Here is a 16830-nt window from a genome sequence, read left to right on the forward strand (position 1 = left end):
AATCACTCTCCACTGCTTGCCAAAAATGGCCTCCAGGCGTCAAAGACAAGTTTTTGATAAAAAAAGATAAGCAGCATGGTTATCTGAAGCAGCATCATTTTCTCACATCCCTCTGTCCTAATGAAAGACCTCGCCTTCTCTCAGATGTAGGCCACAATGTAGTTTAAGACAAGTTATTTACTTCATTTTCCATGACATGCTAACATCACTCTCCACAAAATAGTCACAATTCTCTCTTAGACATCCCAAGATCAATACTGATACCTTGATCAGTGTCGACAAATGCTCTGCTGCTGCGTGGCCTGCCAGAGAAACTGCTCCACAGTACACGTGGGACTCCCTACGGTGCCAGGTCTCCTTGCAGGAGGGAACGTTAAGGACTGCCACAGAGGTTCAGAGCATATACCAACTTAACTACATCAAACAACCTGAGCTGATGAAACAATAAACTATTTCTCGGCTTACTATGACCCCTTGAATTACTGTCTGTGCTAGTGGACTTGTGATCATGGATTGAAAAATAGCACGTTTTAGAGTTTGTCATCGACCGTATGCTCTGCACAGCTGTCAGACAATAATCACAATTATTCTCTTTTTATTCAGCATCCTGTTGCCTATTAAGCCATTTCCATCACATCTTGTCAGTCCTCCCAATATTTTTGCTAGTGCAATACTGAATGATTTTCAGCTTTTCAAACAACATCAATTTTTACAGTTTTCTGCTAACTGAAAGACCTGGTTCATGCTTCGCCCTGTACTTGCTGTCAGCAATGCTGCTTACTAAGTCCTTGAGTAACCTTTCACCATTGGCATCTTGACATAAGCAGGGAGCAATGTCCTGGACTCTTTTTAGGAGCAGTCATTTTACTCTGCTACTAGATGCTTGAACCCTCCACGAGATGGTTCCCATCGACTCCTTCTGAAGTCAGATCTGTGGCCCTGTTAGATCTTTTATGTCTTAATACGTTGAGAGTTAAGTCACTTTGTGGAACAGCAGAATTAAGATTAGCAGAAAAATCTTAAAAGATCTGCCAGCGTGAACCCCACATAAACTGGGACTGCAGAAAAATCTGTGTATGGCAAGAATTCCCTGGATGCGTGGAGACAACAGTTTCCACTCACAGTTAAACTGTATGAGTACCATAGGGATCTAAGGACTTTGGCTGGACATGAGCAGTCAGGCTGGAAAACCCCACCAGAGTTACTGTATCGTTCCTGGTGGCAGCCAGGTGAGAACCTGACAATGCTGGCAGGTCTGAGGTGTGCCCCATGGTTCTATGCTGCAGTCATCTCAGCTGGTGTAGGAGCTTTTCCTGGCGAACTGAGAAAACCAACAGAGTGTTTATTTTAAGAATGTATGAGAAATTGCAGGATGCTGCTTAAAGACTCTCAGGACTCAGGTATGCTCCTCACTGCTTAATGAGGAGAAAGGCTGGGCATTTGCTTTACCTATAGCTCAGAGGAACCTGTTAGCACAGGTCCCACTGACCTTGGATAGCCTCAAACATAAGAAAAGACACTGAAAACATTTTTCATGGCTCCAGTCAGTCTGTGTCCATTTTCCCTGTCACATTTAAGCATTACTTCTCCATCCTTACTAGACAGATAGCACCGCTCTCTTAACTGGAGCTACTCAGCATTTTGAAGCAGTCCAGGGATAGCCCTTTCCCCCGCTTCTCCAAACTTAACCTTTTGTTCATTGCTTTAAGATTTCTGGGAAACTATTCCTTGTCTCCCACTAAACTTTGACTATTTTTTAAAAATCCCACAACAACAAAATCCCACACCCTCATCTACCGGTCAGTTTTACTAAACCAAGATTATCTCTACAGTGAAGGAAAGAATCCCTTTCTTCCATTTGACTAGTAGCAGGTAGTCATGGCTTTGGGTAGGGCACGAGCTCCCCGAGATCAGCAATGTAGATTCATCTTACACTTGGCTACAGAGCAAAGCTCGCACAAGACCAAGTCATCAGGGCCTTCTCTGGAACTACCTGCATATCCAGAAGCTAGGAGATGGTAAGAAGCTGGGGCAAAACCAGCAGATAGTTAACTAAAAGATTGGGAACTGGGCTGAAAAGGAAAACAAAAGAAAAACAAACAGTTTCTTGGCAAAGGACTTGCTGGAAGGCCAAGCCTCTCAACTGCGAGCAGCATTAACGACCTTCTGCTTGTTTCTCTTCAGTCAGGGAAATGGGACAAGGTTAACATTCATCATTTAACCAGAACTGCAGTACAGAATAAACCCAACTGAAAAATACCTTCGTCCCACCCCCGCTTAGCTAGAGCAACTCTGCAAGGCTAATGATGCGGCCAAAGAGCCTCATCCTGACAGAAGACAACCTGGAGCAATGGAAGGCTGGGCACTTTGAAAACCCTAAAGTGTATGAAGTATAACAGACTACTGGAGAGTAGTGGGAAAATAGATTTAACCATGTCCCTTACACTTTAATTAAAATAAGATTTAGCAGTTTTATTTAAGATTACCAAATCTTCAGAGGAAATGCATTTCTCTGTCTGCACTACTACCAGACAACTATGAATTAGGAAGAAGAAAATACAGCACACAATGCTGCATTCATCCTGCATATCCACAGCAAGGTAGACTTCCTTGTTCAAGGAAAATATCCTAGTTACATTGCTTGCCTGCTAAATGGAAATTTCACATGATAATAGGGTTTGCGCTTTTAAGTATGGAAGTGACTGGCCTTATAACCAAGATTTTAACAGCTTCTCTTTTGAACAATTCTGACTGTTTAATTAATCTTCAGCCATTAACCACTCATTTAAAATGCCACTTACGAAATCTTAATTTTGCACATTATCAGCTGGTTCACAAACAGCTATCTATAAGCAGAAGTGTAATGATCTTCCTCTCTCTCTCCTGGAGCTTACCAGCCCTATAGTCAATCCTGGCTTCTTAATTAACCATACATGCACATTGGCATGTAAAATTAAATGGTGTTTTGTCAAAAAAATATTGTGCAGTGAAAAGTTAATACATATACACAATATTCTGCTGCTGATTAAAGGAGCAAGCATGAGCTTTTGGTCAAACAACATCCTGCGTAAGACAAAATTCAGCATCTCTTGCTCACACTAGGAAATAGGCTATGGCAGAAACACATGCAAGGCCATATGATTTCATTCCAGCTGCATGGACGATCTCATTTTGTCTTTATTTGTACATTTAAGAGGCTGACAACACCATCTGCATTTCACTCTGTATCCTCTGGTATGGTCTCATCTTCCAGTAACAGACCTGCTTTTTCTCCAGGGACCTATCTTTTGCATTTGCATCCAAACGACTGAAAGAATGAGACTTTACCAATAAATAGGCAGAATTAAACGTAAAATAATTCCATGCAATAATATATCACATAAGAAGAGACAGGGCTGGAGGGAAAAAAAACAAAACACCACTGCAAACCTGAATGCTTAACACAGCTGCCAAAACTCAGGCTCACCAGCATCTGCAGCAGGACAGTCACAAGGGACTTGTGGGAGTGCAGTATATAAAATTTTACACATCTGTCAATAAGTGAGGTGATCCAAATGCAAACCCTAGCAGGCAGGATGGACGCAGGCAGATTTGTGACTGTTCCTGACAGATTTTATTTCTGCTGAAGAATGCACAGCCTTGAAGAAGCATGCACACACTACATGGCAGCAGCAGCTCTGCTCTGGTTAAAGTCTGACAACTTCCCTCTGTTTAGACACACTCTAAAATGCTCAGGGTCACCTGAGTTCCATGAAATGTGGGGTTTCCATGAGAACTGAATGATATGGCTAGTATCCCAAAGTTGTAAGATCTGGATGAGGGGTACCTGCAAAACAGCACTTTGAACTCTCTCTGTAGTTTTTCTTGAATACTACCAGTAGATTATTTTTTTCCCCACATAGGTGGGAAATACAGCAAGGGCTCATTTAAACATGTCCCAGGAAGTCCAGTTACTCAGTATTTTCCCTAGTTAGCACAGTGAGTACGCAGCACACATTAGTCCTTTCTGAGCAAGAAAATTGCAAATAGTATCAGGAGCAAAAAACCACAATACAAGGGTAACTCCAGTGACACAGCCTACACTCCTGTCGAACTGGTGGCAAAAGGGGTTTCTGGACTGCTCTGCTTCCATGGGCAGGACACCTCTACTTAAGAGCCCCCAGCAACCACCAAGCCTCTGTTGTACTCACCAATGCCAGTCTGAATTTAACTGTTGTCAGAAATTTGTCAGCCAGGAAGGACAGTAAGCTGCGAAACATTAAGTTTCTGGTTTTAACATTATGGTGAATAGTGACAGACTGCAGCCAATCGTTCAGAAGGCCCTGTGGTGTTTCAGAAAGAGTAAATTCCAGAGGAATCGGAGGAAAGTCTTAGGGGGTGTCAGGTAGTATGCAACAGGGAAACTGTAGATGATTCTGGGACACCAAGCAGAAGGGGCTATATGGTAAGAGACAGTACATGCTTTGCTCATGACTTGTCACATTTTGTAAATCAAAATATGCCAATGCATAACTATAATTCTCTTTCTACTCTAACACAAGGTACAGTGGCAAAGGGTACATAAATATTACACAGCCTCATTCAATTTCTACCTTGCCTCCATGACATCCATCTTAAAGAATAATCATCCTTGAGTAAAGGATCATCTGCTTTACAGCAGCGGACTGCTTTTTTACTAGTCAGTAATAAAAGGTGCTGTAAATGGACATACCATGAGCAATGCCCACAGTACTCTGAACTGAGAACAAGAACACTTCAGTTTCTAGCTTATGACACATACCTGGGCAACCCTAACTTGCCCTTCTTGAACAAAGCTTTTTGTCTGCAGCTCTGGATTCCTGTGGCCTTGGATTGAGCAGGATGGGAGTGACCTACACCTGCCCAAAAGTCAAGCATTTATGCCCATTTTTTAGTAAAAAATGCTCCCTTTGCTAAATTTAGCAAAACTCCAGACCCTTTTTTTGCTCTTCTCTCAGGCTTACACATAGCTTAAACTTGCCATTCAGTTTCTCAGGACACAGAGGAATTTTTTCCTTTGATCCTTTCCAGGGAGAAGCAGACTGCTCAATGTATGCCCCTCTTTCTCATGACTCTGGCCAGCTCTCAAAGTGGGATGTGAGTGGTACAGTTAGGGTTGCAAAGACGTATGGGTTTCATTTCCCCATTTTCAACTTTGTATGCTGCTAGACTGAACATTCTGAAAGACTTCCATAAGGAAACTTTCGCCCTGAAATAAGGAAAATCCATTTTTCAATTAATTAATTAAGGATAAGGTTTTGCACAGTGGGACCCAACACAGCATCTCCAAAAAATGGAAAGCTGGATTGGACTGTGGCTTTAGACTCTACTCCTATGTAATAAAAGTGTTGGAATTTTTATTAGTATTTTTTAAAATCTGCAATGCGATACAGCTCTGTATCTATTCTCACTAAACAAAGGAAAACTGTATTCATTTTTGTCAGACCAGCACTTTGAAATTCCCCAAGATAAGACACATAAATAAATGAAGAATTATATTTGGCAATGAGTTTGGCATCAGACTTCAAATGCTTCATAGTTCTGGGCTGAGGAAACAAGTTGAGCAAAGTCTCTAGAATGTTTCCGGAGATGTACTCTGAGTGTTTGGATATTCTTGACAGCACCATGTTCAAAGGAGGAAAAAAAGAGGAAATTGCTTATTTGAAACGTGAGAAAGGGTTGCACCATGTGACATGCCTGACATTTAGAGTGATAATAGTGTTGTGCATATGCTCTTTTGGCTTTGGTCTGACACCTAGACTCTGCCATGGTGCAACTTCGCACTGTCATGGCACAACCTTGATGACTAAACTCAGAGAGATGTGACTTACCACTTGTTTCAGGAACATATGGGCCACAGATCACCCAGTCTCTGCCACAGGCAGGGGAAACGTAAGTGTCTCAGGCAAAGATCCTGACTGCAAGTTCCCCAGCTGCACAAGGTAGCTGTGCAGGCTGCACCATCCTTTGGGATGCCATTTGCATTACAGAAAAATTGTGGCTAATTAGAAATAAACAGAAAAATGCTTGATTTACAAAGAAAAGTGTGATTTTGCCAGCTAATTTTTTTTCACTCTCTTTAACATTCACAGAATACACTGATCATGCTAATGCTTTTGCTATATTCATTAATAAGGACAATTTACATTTATATAGCACCTCTCTTAGTTAAGAATTCCAAAGCTTTCAGCAAAATATACACAAAAAATTACATCTATTTCACTGAATATAGTTATATTCAGAATGAAAATCAACAATTGTGAAGCAGTGCAGAAGAACGTTACAGAACGGTTACAAATAAAACACAAAGCATGCCCGCCCCCCCCCACACCCACACCCCCCCCGCCAAAATCCAAATCAGAAAACCCCTGAGATGCCAGATGCAAGCATGTAGGTAAAGGAGACGTTAGTATGCAAAGAGCAATGTGAAGCAGGTCTGTGTGAGCCCTGAGGAGCAGTGCTTGGAGGCAGCAAACATACTTCATAATGATTAAAGCAACAGACTTCATACATGTGCAGCCTGTGGCCTTTCGGCATACTGAGGGAGATCTCAGTTAAAAATGCAAATCTACCGAGAAGAATGAACAAGGAACACTCAGTGGATTCTGGTGATCAGAAAAGGGAAGGTATGTGTGCACAAATTGTGAACAGCACTAACCTTCTTACTTTACAAGTGGCCTCCAAATTTTAGAAGGCATTAATAATTGTTAATACATTCTTCTCCAAAAATAAAATAAAATAAAAATAAAAATAAACTTCTTGTTTCAAATGATAAGTTTAAATTTTCTACCATAATGACACATAACTGGAATTCCAGACAGAAACGAAATCATCTGTTCTCTCTGTGTTCAAATCCCCCTCCCACCCCAAACCCCATTTACTCTAGTTGCTGATCAAGTCTCCACACACTATATTACAAGTTGAGAGTCAGAGGTGGGAGAAAAAGCCATCCATCTAAAGTAAAATTAATAGCAAAACTTTTGAGAGAGAGCATGCATGCGTTAGCAAGACAGAGGCATGAGCTATTACATGACAAATGTGTTGATAAATGTTCAGCCCTGCAAACACAAAATAACTTCGGTTCAGCTAATAAGCATCCATTATAGCCCTTTCCCATCATTTTGAGGCAGACAAGGTAGTTTTCATACTTGACCCTTGAAAGCAGATTTGTTTTTGTAATTAACATGTTAACCAGGGATTTTTCTTTCCACATCTCTTTCTCCTTTCAATAGTCTCCCTTTAGCACAGAAAGATTTCCTTGCCTGAAGTTGCCACTATATTCAGCAACTGCTGGCTGAGACCTCATGACCCACTGCGTAAGTTCACATAAAATTATTGACATTTGGCACATTTCTGCTAGCGAATAACAACAACCTTCTTGTCTCTGAGACAAAGGCAAGAAAGATTTTAAAAAAGAACAAAGGCAGCCTAATAAGGATCCCACGTTTCCTATTTTTTCCTAATCTGGTTAAAAAGCCTCTACAAGCCTGAGAAATTCAACAAAGCAAAGTTGTTGTGGACTGTTTGTCTTTCAGTACAGAATCAACACAGATGGAACAGCCTCTCAGCGTGACTTCTGATCAGGGCCTCAGATATGAGGTAACTTTTCTCCAGTGTTAGATATTCTGGCTTTAGTTTTTCACCGGGTTATCATGCTATCGTGCGATTACAGCTAAATCCACACTAAAATCCAGGATCCCAACACCAAATCCAAACCTGGTTGGGACTTGAATCTTGTCCACATAGCAAGTCAAGAGTTCATTCAGTGTAGTTACAACCACAATACCAGTAATCGAATAAAAGAGGCCAGAGGGAAAGACGAGCATTTCTTTTTGCTGCATGGAAAAACAATGTATAGACCACACTTCAACAATGATGACATTTTTAAAATGTAAAGCTATAAAGTCCTGTTAAATTCTCAAGCAACCTTTATGACAACGTCTCACTCCAATTGAGTTACACCTGTATATATTTATATTTGAAAAAATACATGAACCTGGATTTAGACTCCCTCCCACTAGGAATTCTCAGATCTTGCTCTATTGAGTGAACTCAACTTCTGATCCCTTTGCTATACAAATGATCATACAACTTCGGTGACAATTCCCTCAAGACTTTTATAGTAAAGCAAAACCTGTTAGATGGTGAAAAGCTGCAGTCACTACCTCTTATTTCACCCTTTTCACCTTTACGAAGTAGGAGAAGAGTTAATAATATGAAGAAAAAAATTAGCCATGTCATTATGTTTGGAAAGATCTCTACCACACTGTATTTAGATGAAACTGAGAGATACTTAGCCCATTCCCTGCTACAAATTCAGATTTATGTCACAAGTGTTTTATTACTATTTATATCAATGACTCTGTAGATGCTTTTAAAGTACTATGATGCCACAAACTGAAAACACTCCCATATCTGTGTTCAGATATTTCTCCAAAATTAACAAGTGTGTTATCACATAGCACAGTTTGAGGCTATGGGGAGACACTACAGGTTGTAATACAAACTCAAGCGTGAACAGTTCCTCAAGTCCATGTCTTACTTTGTCAGCTTTTCTTTTCACATAGACTTGTGTATCTTGCTGACCCATTCACACATTGGTTTGAAAAAAAACAACATCAATATATTAACGCCATGATAATAATGAAGTCTTACATTCTTTTAGCCCCAAATTCCAGAAGCAACCAGTTTTAAAATCATCATAATGGCGGGTACATCATCAACTCAAAAGAATTTCTGTTTTCTTTCTAACCCGGGGAAAAACGTGAACATTTTTCTTCAATGTTATCAACCTGGAAGCTTGACAGTAAGGGTTAAAAATTGCTCTTTCCTTCCCACTTGGTTATTGGAAAGGCTGAGAAAGGCAATCAGTCTTGTGAAGCCACACTTCACAGTCTGCATAAAAATACCATGATTCCCAGTCCTCTCCCCAACCTAATTGAAAGTGTGTAATATCACACAGCTGGGGAAAACGGAACCATAAATATATGCAATATATCATGCTATCATACAAAACCTGTTACTAATAGGCACTTGATGATCAGCAGGATCGAAAGAGATCTGAAAACTGAGATTATTTTTGCTGCAGGGTAAGAACTTTTCCTGAGTGAAAAAAGAAAAAGCACTTTCTCAGCAGTGCAGGAATTGGACTCGAGTCAGTTCATTCATTCTGTTTGTGAAATATGGACTTTCCTTTTAATGATTTCTGTTTGACTGCTGCCTTGCTCAAATGCTTTGGGGGTACTGCTGCAGCAAATCATGTTTTTGGTTAAGAGGAAATCCATGGCTTTGTAGTCAGTAAAGACAGGGGTTTGGAGTATCTGATCAGCCACCCCCTCCTCCTCCAGCCCCAGGCTCCCTCCCCACCCCACCAAGCTATCACTGTTTGTAATGCCAAGTGGCAACGTTACCTGTCACCCGGGGTCTGTGGGTAGTGCTGCTTGTTTATTTTTGCATACAGTCCTTCCAAGTGCTCCCTCTCCATTGGTGCGGAAGAAGAATCATGTGGATATACAAAGGTTTCTGCTACTGCTGGTGATGATGGCCTGTAGATGCTGGCTGCAGGATAAATCTCTCGGAAGTGGTTTACTCTGGCGTAATTTGGATCCACCTCATCATCATCAATGTCAGGTCCTCCAGGACCAGTAGAATAATCACTCAGGCCTCTCAGCTGCTTTTGCCGTAACTCTTGATGCTTTGCACCAATCCTAACAATGAAAAAGAAAAAAGAAATATACAGTTGGATATGCTTCAACAGCAACCACAGACACTGATTCATCACACAAATTTGGAGCACCAACCCCGAAACCCAACTGTTCAGACAGATCTTCCAGTACACTGTGAAACCGATGCCAGATAAAACAAAATTGTGCATGCAGCGAGTTTGTTCTTCATCTCTGGCAATCACCTTTATAACCAAGGATGGTCATCATTCTGATGAAAAAAAATTAATGCTGAATATAGTGTGGCTTTTCACAAGTATGCATGTGCATGTGTGTATGCGTGAACACATACAGTTTTAATTCTACACCTACCCTCCACTTTGCAGTTAATATACCTAACTCAATCCGAAACTTTTTATCTAAATTAGCCAGTAAAATTGGTACTGTCCCTTGGTCACTTGACCCACCTAGATTCTCCTAAATACATTAACTTGTGAAAAGTGGATTAAATGTGAACGTAAATGGAGAGATGGCACAGTTGTCTCAAATCAAAGGTCCACAATCAATTTGCTGAAGATTTAATTTATTTTTATTTATTTTGGCTACGTAAATGTGGAAATCGCACCTTATTATATAGGGGATAGGGACAAAGTAAAACAGCAAAGAAATTAATAGAAACCTGACAGAGATGAATTGGTACATATAAGTGAATTAAAGACAATTACTGGCAGTACTCCACTGTGATAAAGCCTTAAGTGGTATTACAAAATGCTGCTGCTAATCAGGGCCATTGTGTAATCTCTTTGGAATAGTAAAACATATTCAGGTAAATTTCAACCTCAGCTGATATTCAATGATTCAACGTTCATGCTGGAGAAAAAAACCCAACCCTATAGCAAGGCTCTGTGAGCATGCAACTTCTGTTAAGTGCTCAGCTATCCTTCAACACAGTATAATTAAATGCAGTGAGATGGATCTGGCAGAATGCTGACCACAGTATGTAATAAATATCATTTACAGAAAATAATGGAGCATGGAGGAAGAAACAAAGAACGGAAGATAGATACAGAGATGCAGTGCCTGACAGAAGTCGTCAACATTTGCTGTTGACTGTATCTGAAGCATAGCAGCAGCGTAGAAAGGACAGTATATTTTGTACCATAGGAGAGTAAGTAAAAAAGGGTCTAGCAGACTTGGTTACCCCAATGAAACATAATGGCCTCAGAACTCTGCACGGTGAAAAATGAAGATGTTCCGGAGAAAGTCTAAAAGGCATGGAAAAAGTGATTCCCTAGAGAAATAAATGAGCACATTGGGAGCTTCCAGTCTGACAGACAGGAGCTATTAAGTGCAGAATGGGATTCATACCATTTATTTTGTTTCATTAGAATTGTATCATCAAAATAAATGCTAATACTTCTCAAATAATTTGCAGTTAAAAAGGTTCACAAATAAGTCTAATGAGAACAACATGCCTTTCTACACATATACTGGAGTACCCCAATGTGTATCACATGCTTTCCAGTTACACCTCTCCATTAACCATGCTAGGACATATCTAGGGGTGATGCTAGTTTTTAAACACTGAAAATGTAGTCATACTTTACAACGGGATGAGCCTGAGCCTGCGTATGTCACAGTCCTTGACAGCTGGTGGGTGGGTGGGTGGGTGGGTGGGTGTGTGTGTGTGTGTGTGTGTGGGTGTGTGTGTGTGTGTGATCACTATCCACTCTGCCTTCCCTCAGGGAAGCAGATGACCTTTCTCCTCTAGTATTTGAGTACTGTGTGCCCCACAAGTACTGTGTGCAGAGTACTGTGTGCAGTTTTGGGTCCCTCAATATAAGGAGGACATCAAAGTATTAGAGCATGTCCAGAGGAGGATGACACGACGGTGAAAGTCCTTGAAGGCAAGGAGGAGCAGCTGGTTTGTTTAGCTTGGAGAAGGTCAGGGGGGTGACCTCATTGCAGTCAAGGGGTCTGGATGTTGGCCATGGAGGGTGAGGTGCTGATCTCCTCTCTCTGGTGACCAGTGATGGGACATGAGCAAATGGAATGAAGCTGCATCTGGGTAAGTTCAGACTGGACATCAGCAAAAGCTTCTTCACAGAAAGGGTGGTCGGTCACTTCAACAGGCTCCCCAGGGAAGTGGTCATGACATCAAGCCTGTCAGGGATCAAGGAGCAACTGCATGATACTCTTAGTCATATGGTGTAGTTCTAGGTAGTCCTGAAAGGAACAGGGAGTTGGACTTGATGATACTTATGGGTCCCTTCCAACCTGAGATATTCCATGAAATATTTCACTATAAAGACCATGTAAGAGAACAGTATCTTCCTAATACACCATTCCTACTTTTCCTAAAGTTTCTGATCCCAGCCCCTTCGCTAATCTTCTTTAATTTTTCTTAAGATATAATTAAAAATACTCACAAAGCCTTACTACAGTAGTTCTTGGAGCTGAAAGAACCGTAAGAAATAAGCTACGGTCTGTCGACATCTTTAACACCTCTCAGGTTTCTACACTGAGGCTTCCTAACGATTCCTAAGAATTTCTCCTTTTTTCTTCTCAGAGCTTCTCTTTCCTGTACGATCACGTCTTCCTCCCATAACCTTCACTCCACTTCTCTGTTGCTGCAGGTTTTCATGCACACACACTCCCTATTTGTATTGAAATGGTTGCCTGGGGTCAGGATGAGCGCTATCCTCAAGTGCAACCTCACCCAGGGTAAGGCAGTGTCTTGAAGAAGTTGCAGACTTCAAAATGAGCCTTTGATTCTGCACAATTCTGACTCTATCCACAAGGGAGATTTTATTGGAGACTGTTATGGAGGGCACAGCCTCGTGTCAATACATGGTAAATTCAATTAGTAAGGCACATACCCTCTCATTTTACTGCTGATGGCCCTGGCTTAGCTGGCTGATGGCTTGTCAGGACAGCGAGAGTTTAATGGCATTTGCAGAACAAGAGGACATACAACTTTTATTCTTTGTAAAACTAACGGTGACACTGGTACTGTCCTTGGTAAAAGTCATGCTTTTCTTCATAAAGCAATGGACAATGGCATGGGGAGAAAGTCAACACTGAGGAGCTGTATATGAAATCAGAAACTAAAAGCAGTGGTCAGCATGCATTTCTATCTAAACCACAAAATACTGTTAGCACATGAGTACTAATTAAGAGAGCAGCTGAAAGTGTGCAAAGCCATTCCAAGGGTTTGTGAATAAAGATAAAAGACAGATTATGCAGCCAGGAGTGGTGGAGGGAGCCCATGTCCCTGAGTGAAACACCATGTTCATCATTCACATAAAGGAATTTGGGGTAAAGTTCTGTCTTGGTCCATTCATATAAAACCCAGCCTTTTCAGGTAGCTCATCATCTGAGAGCACTCATCACTACAAGCATGGGGTGGATTTCCATTGCAAATAAGGCATCAGACATCAATGAAGCAGGAAGGGAGGTCTACGCTGCTGTTCTCCATCTTTTATACATACAGGCACTTCAAGAGAAACCCTCTTGCAGGAGGATTAATATTTTACATGTCCCACATGGGATTATGTCAGAAATGTAAAAAATGAAGGCACTATTTTATTTATTTATTTATTTATTTTAAAAAATAAATCACACAAATAACTGTTAGCTCCTGCACCCAATAACTGTCAGCCTGGCAGTAGTCCTTGCCTCTGATCACCCTGCTCTTCTACTAAAATGCATAAAGCACTTTGAGATTGTTGCTGTCTTCCAGATTAACTCTTAAAAACCTGGGAATATGGAGGGCTTCTCCCTCAATTAGTGACCAAAAAAGCCTAAACACAGATTTCAGTGCAGGAATATATCGTATGAGGTACAAGTTTCATAGCAGACACAGCTCCACGTGGGATGATACAGGCAGAAAAATGGGAGGACACTGCATTTCAAGGAATCACATATCAGTGCACAAGGCACAGCGCACAGTCCCAAGAAGGGTCACAGCAGTTTCTCAGAAAATGATGAGCCATAATGTTCCTTGGACCAATACATCACCTGTCCCCTAGGTATTTAAGACCTATTTGAAAGCAAGAGTAGTGCAGCACAGCAGTATCACGTGACTCTTGCTTTCATGTCTGACAGTGAGAGTAATTTGTCCTGCTATCAATACTGGTATATTCTGCACAGCAAAAGCTGGAATTAGGTCACCATAATTTTCTTTTGTTCCTGTGAATAAGCCTAGTTTCTTCAACTTCTCCTTAAGAATGCAGTCTTCAATCACTGCCACTATAATAAGTCAAACCTGCTCAAGAACAATTATTTCCATTCTATATTATACAGACCAGTCAATATGAGGTTATGTGAAATTCTTCACAATCACTGTTTCCTCTTTTCAATACAGCTATTATAATTGCATTAATATTTCTTGTTTCCTTTTCACTCTTCCGCGCAAATCTATGAAATTTGCTCAGTGATCTCTTTTTCATTTCAATCCAAATGTTCAAATATAGGGAAACAATTAGACAGGTGCCTTTTCTTTCTATTTACCTGTCCTTTCATGCCTTCTCTTATGTTTTCCAGCTTTGAAGTTTCTACACAATTTTGTAAAGTTTTAAATACCTTCCTGTATTTCAGCATCATGTTTTCACCCAGTTTTAAAGCTGGCTTTTCTATAGCATATCCCAGTGGGTGCCCAGTAATTCTACACTGAGGTACAAAAAAAATGAATGTGCTGTTCCTTCCATCACTCCTACAATGCTCTGCCGACCATGCTAAGCAGGCTACTTCTGCTATATCCCACTCTCGCTGTTTACCCTTTCTGCACCTCCCTCTGCATATCTCCGTATCTAAAACAGCAGTATCTACTCCCCATCACAAAAAACCCCACCAAACAGAAAACCAACACAACTTCCAAATCAACACAACTATCATAGCGACCAGCTTACTGAACAATTACTACAAGATTGCCCCAAACTCACAGTGCAGGATGGGTCTGGTTAAACAACTGGTGCAAATTTGTGACAAAAAGATAAAATGTCACTCAGCACCACGATGCTGGCAGTGAAATCAGATATGAGGAGAGGCACAGGTCACCATGTGAACAATTTAGTGTAGCACTAAAGTTTCTACAAACTTCCTGATGAGGGAAAGGGAAAAGAAAAACTCACACAGAATGAAGGGAAGTGAGATGTATTTCCTTTTGGGTATCCCATATCAATTCTGCTTGCTCTCTTCCGCCACCTGAACATCATGCTCTTCAGTTAAATCACTACACGACAACTACATGAACTTCCCTTAGCTGTGTTTCTGTAAAAACACAACCTTTGCACACAAGCAGCCAGAAGTGCTGTATCAAGCAATGCCCTTTTTTTTTTTCCTGTGACCCATCTTTTTCCTCAATAGCATTCAAACATGTATCCTATTCTAATCTTTTCTGTTGCTTTGAACACCCACTAGCTATCACTAGAACTTTTCTCTACAACAAATATTTTCAGGGGGAAAAAAAAGTTTGATAAAATACATAACCTCAATAGAATTATAGGTAACATTTCTAAAACATATTGTATCCTATTTGTAGAAGTCAAATGAAGACAGGTCCTATATACTTGTGGAATTGGGACATGGTATTTTGAAAATGTCTTTCTACACCTCACATGCTGTTTCAGTAGCATAACCCCAGAGCTATAAATCAAGGAAACACTCTCATTTATCCTTCAAACAATCTTCCTATCTGACATCCACACAAATCATATATGGTGATTTCTCATGTACTAACACATGAAAAGATGCATAAGCCTAGTGTGCAGCAGCCGTAAAGGGTTAAACAGCCCAAACAGTTCCTTCCAGCTGCAGCTCAGACACATGATTGAGTTACTGTGGCTTAACAAGTTATTGTGTTTCTGCTGAGCTACTGTCAATGACCACATATGTATTCGCCGCCTGTGACAAACACAATGTAAAACGTTTTAGCCTGACATCAGTGACAGAGATACTGACAGGCAAAAGCTGGATTAAAGACTGCAGCATACACACAGTGAGGCAGCTGCAGGAAAGGATAAGGACCACCTCAAGAAAACTCCAGAAGAGCTGAGCAGAAGTGACTTTTGGAGCAGACCCAGAAATGCTTTTGGGAATGGAATGAAGAGGCTAGGAAAAGCTGTAAGAGATACTCATCTCTTGGCCCACCAGACAGAAGCTGGGTGGATGGATGCTGAAGCTTCTAAAAGCAGTACTCTAAGCCTCTGTGGAAATAAAAATACAGGACTTAATGTTACCAGCACAGCCCCCCAAAGGCAGCCAGGGTCATTAAAAGCCATGGAATCCAAAGACTGCCTTCAACAGGGAACAAACAGCAAGATGCTGGATGCAGCCCAGCCTGCAGTTCTGAAGGCCCAGCAGCAACCCTAGCTCAAAAGGAGCTTTGCACAGTAAGTCACAGCCTAACAAGCTGTCACCTTGGATCAGGACAAAACTCAATGCATAACGTCCTTCTGGCTCTGCCACCCCCAAGTGAGGGACAAGGCACCTGCTGCCCAACATGAGACATGAGAAGCAATTCAGTGGCACAAACAGCTGGCAGATCTGGCCACAGCACAAAGCTGCAGGTGGCAAGCTCAGCCCAGGAGAGACCATGGGCTCTCTTACTTGGAGAGCTGCAAGGCTGCACTTCACGTCAGAGCAGTTTTGAATGGGGAAAACTGACCCTAACAGGCACACAACAAAAAAGGACAATCTTTCCCGAGGTGTGTGAGCACCTCCTCCCTCGCATGCCCCATGAGTTCTGGGTCATGCTGTTTCTTCTGACTTTCCAGAGAAAAGTGTAGAAGTGATGCAACATTTTTTTATTTCCATGCACTGACTGAGCGCTTAGTACTGAGCAGAGCACAAAGAATTACATGGTTTGAGCCCCAAGGTGCTTATATAAGTAGTCAAACACAGGACAGAAAATGCAGTTGCTGACCAAAACAGCGTATTTCACAGCAGGATCTTGTTTGTATCAGATGAATACAGCAACATTTCTTGTACGCTGGATTAAAAGCAATGGACTTTGTGGAAGTGCAAACAGGTACATGAATGAGCAAGGTGCTGGCTAAGTCAATGAAAGATGTTCTCAGGGAAGAAGTACAAACAATAAGCAAAGACAAAATGTGTTACAGAAACATGGCCATGGGTCTTTTAGGATAAT

The 16830-nt window shown here is 41.2% G+C and overlaps 1 protein-coding gene across 5 annotated transcripts in view; it reads right to left on the reverse strand.

The window, feature by feature from the left end:
- PARD3B (par-3 family cell polarity regulator beta) overlaps positions 1-16830 on the reverse strand; it is a 412825-nt gene that overhangs the window by 72458 nt on the left and 323537 nt on the right. For all 5 annotated transcript variants that reach the window (XM_080400254.1, XM_080400256.1, XM_080400255.1 and 2 more), the window contains one exon: positions 9429-9725. In XM_080400254.1, the coding sequence (XP_080256380.1) occupies positions 9429-9725 (297 nt within the window). The remainder of the gene's footprint in view (positions 1-9428; positions 9726-16830) is intronic.

Source organism: Falco punctatus (assembly GCF_963210335.1).
Source record: "Falco punctatus genome assembly, chromosome: 8".
Lineage (NCBI taxonomy): Eukaryota > Metazoa > Chordata > Aves > Falconiformes > Falconidae > Falco > Falco punctatus.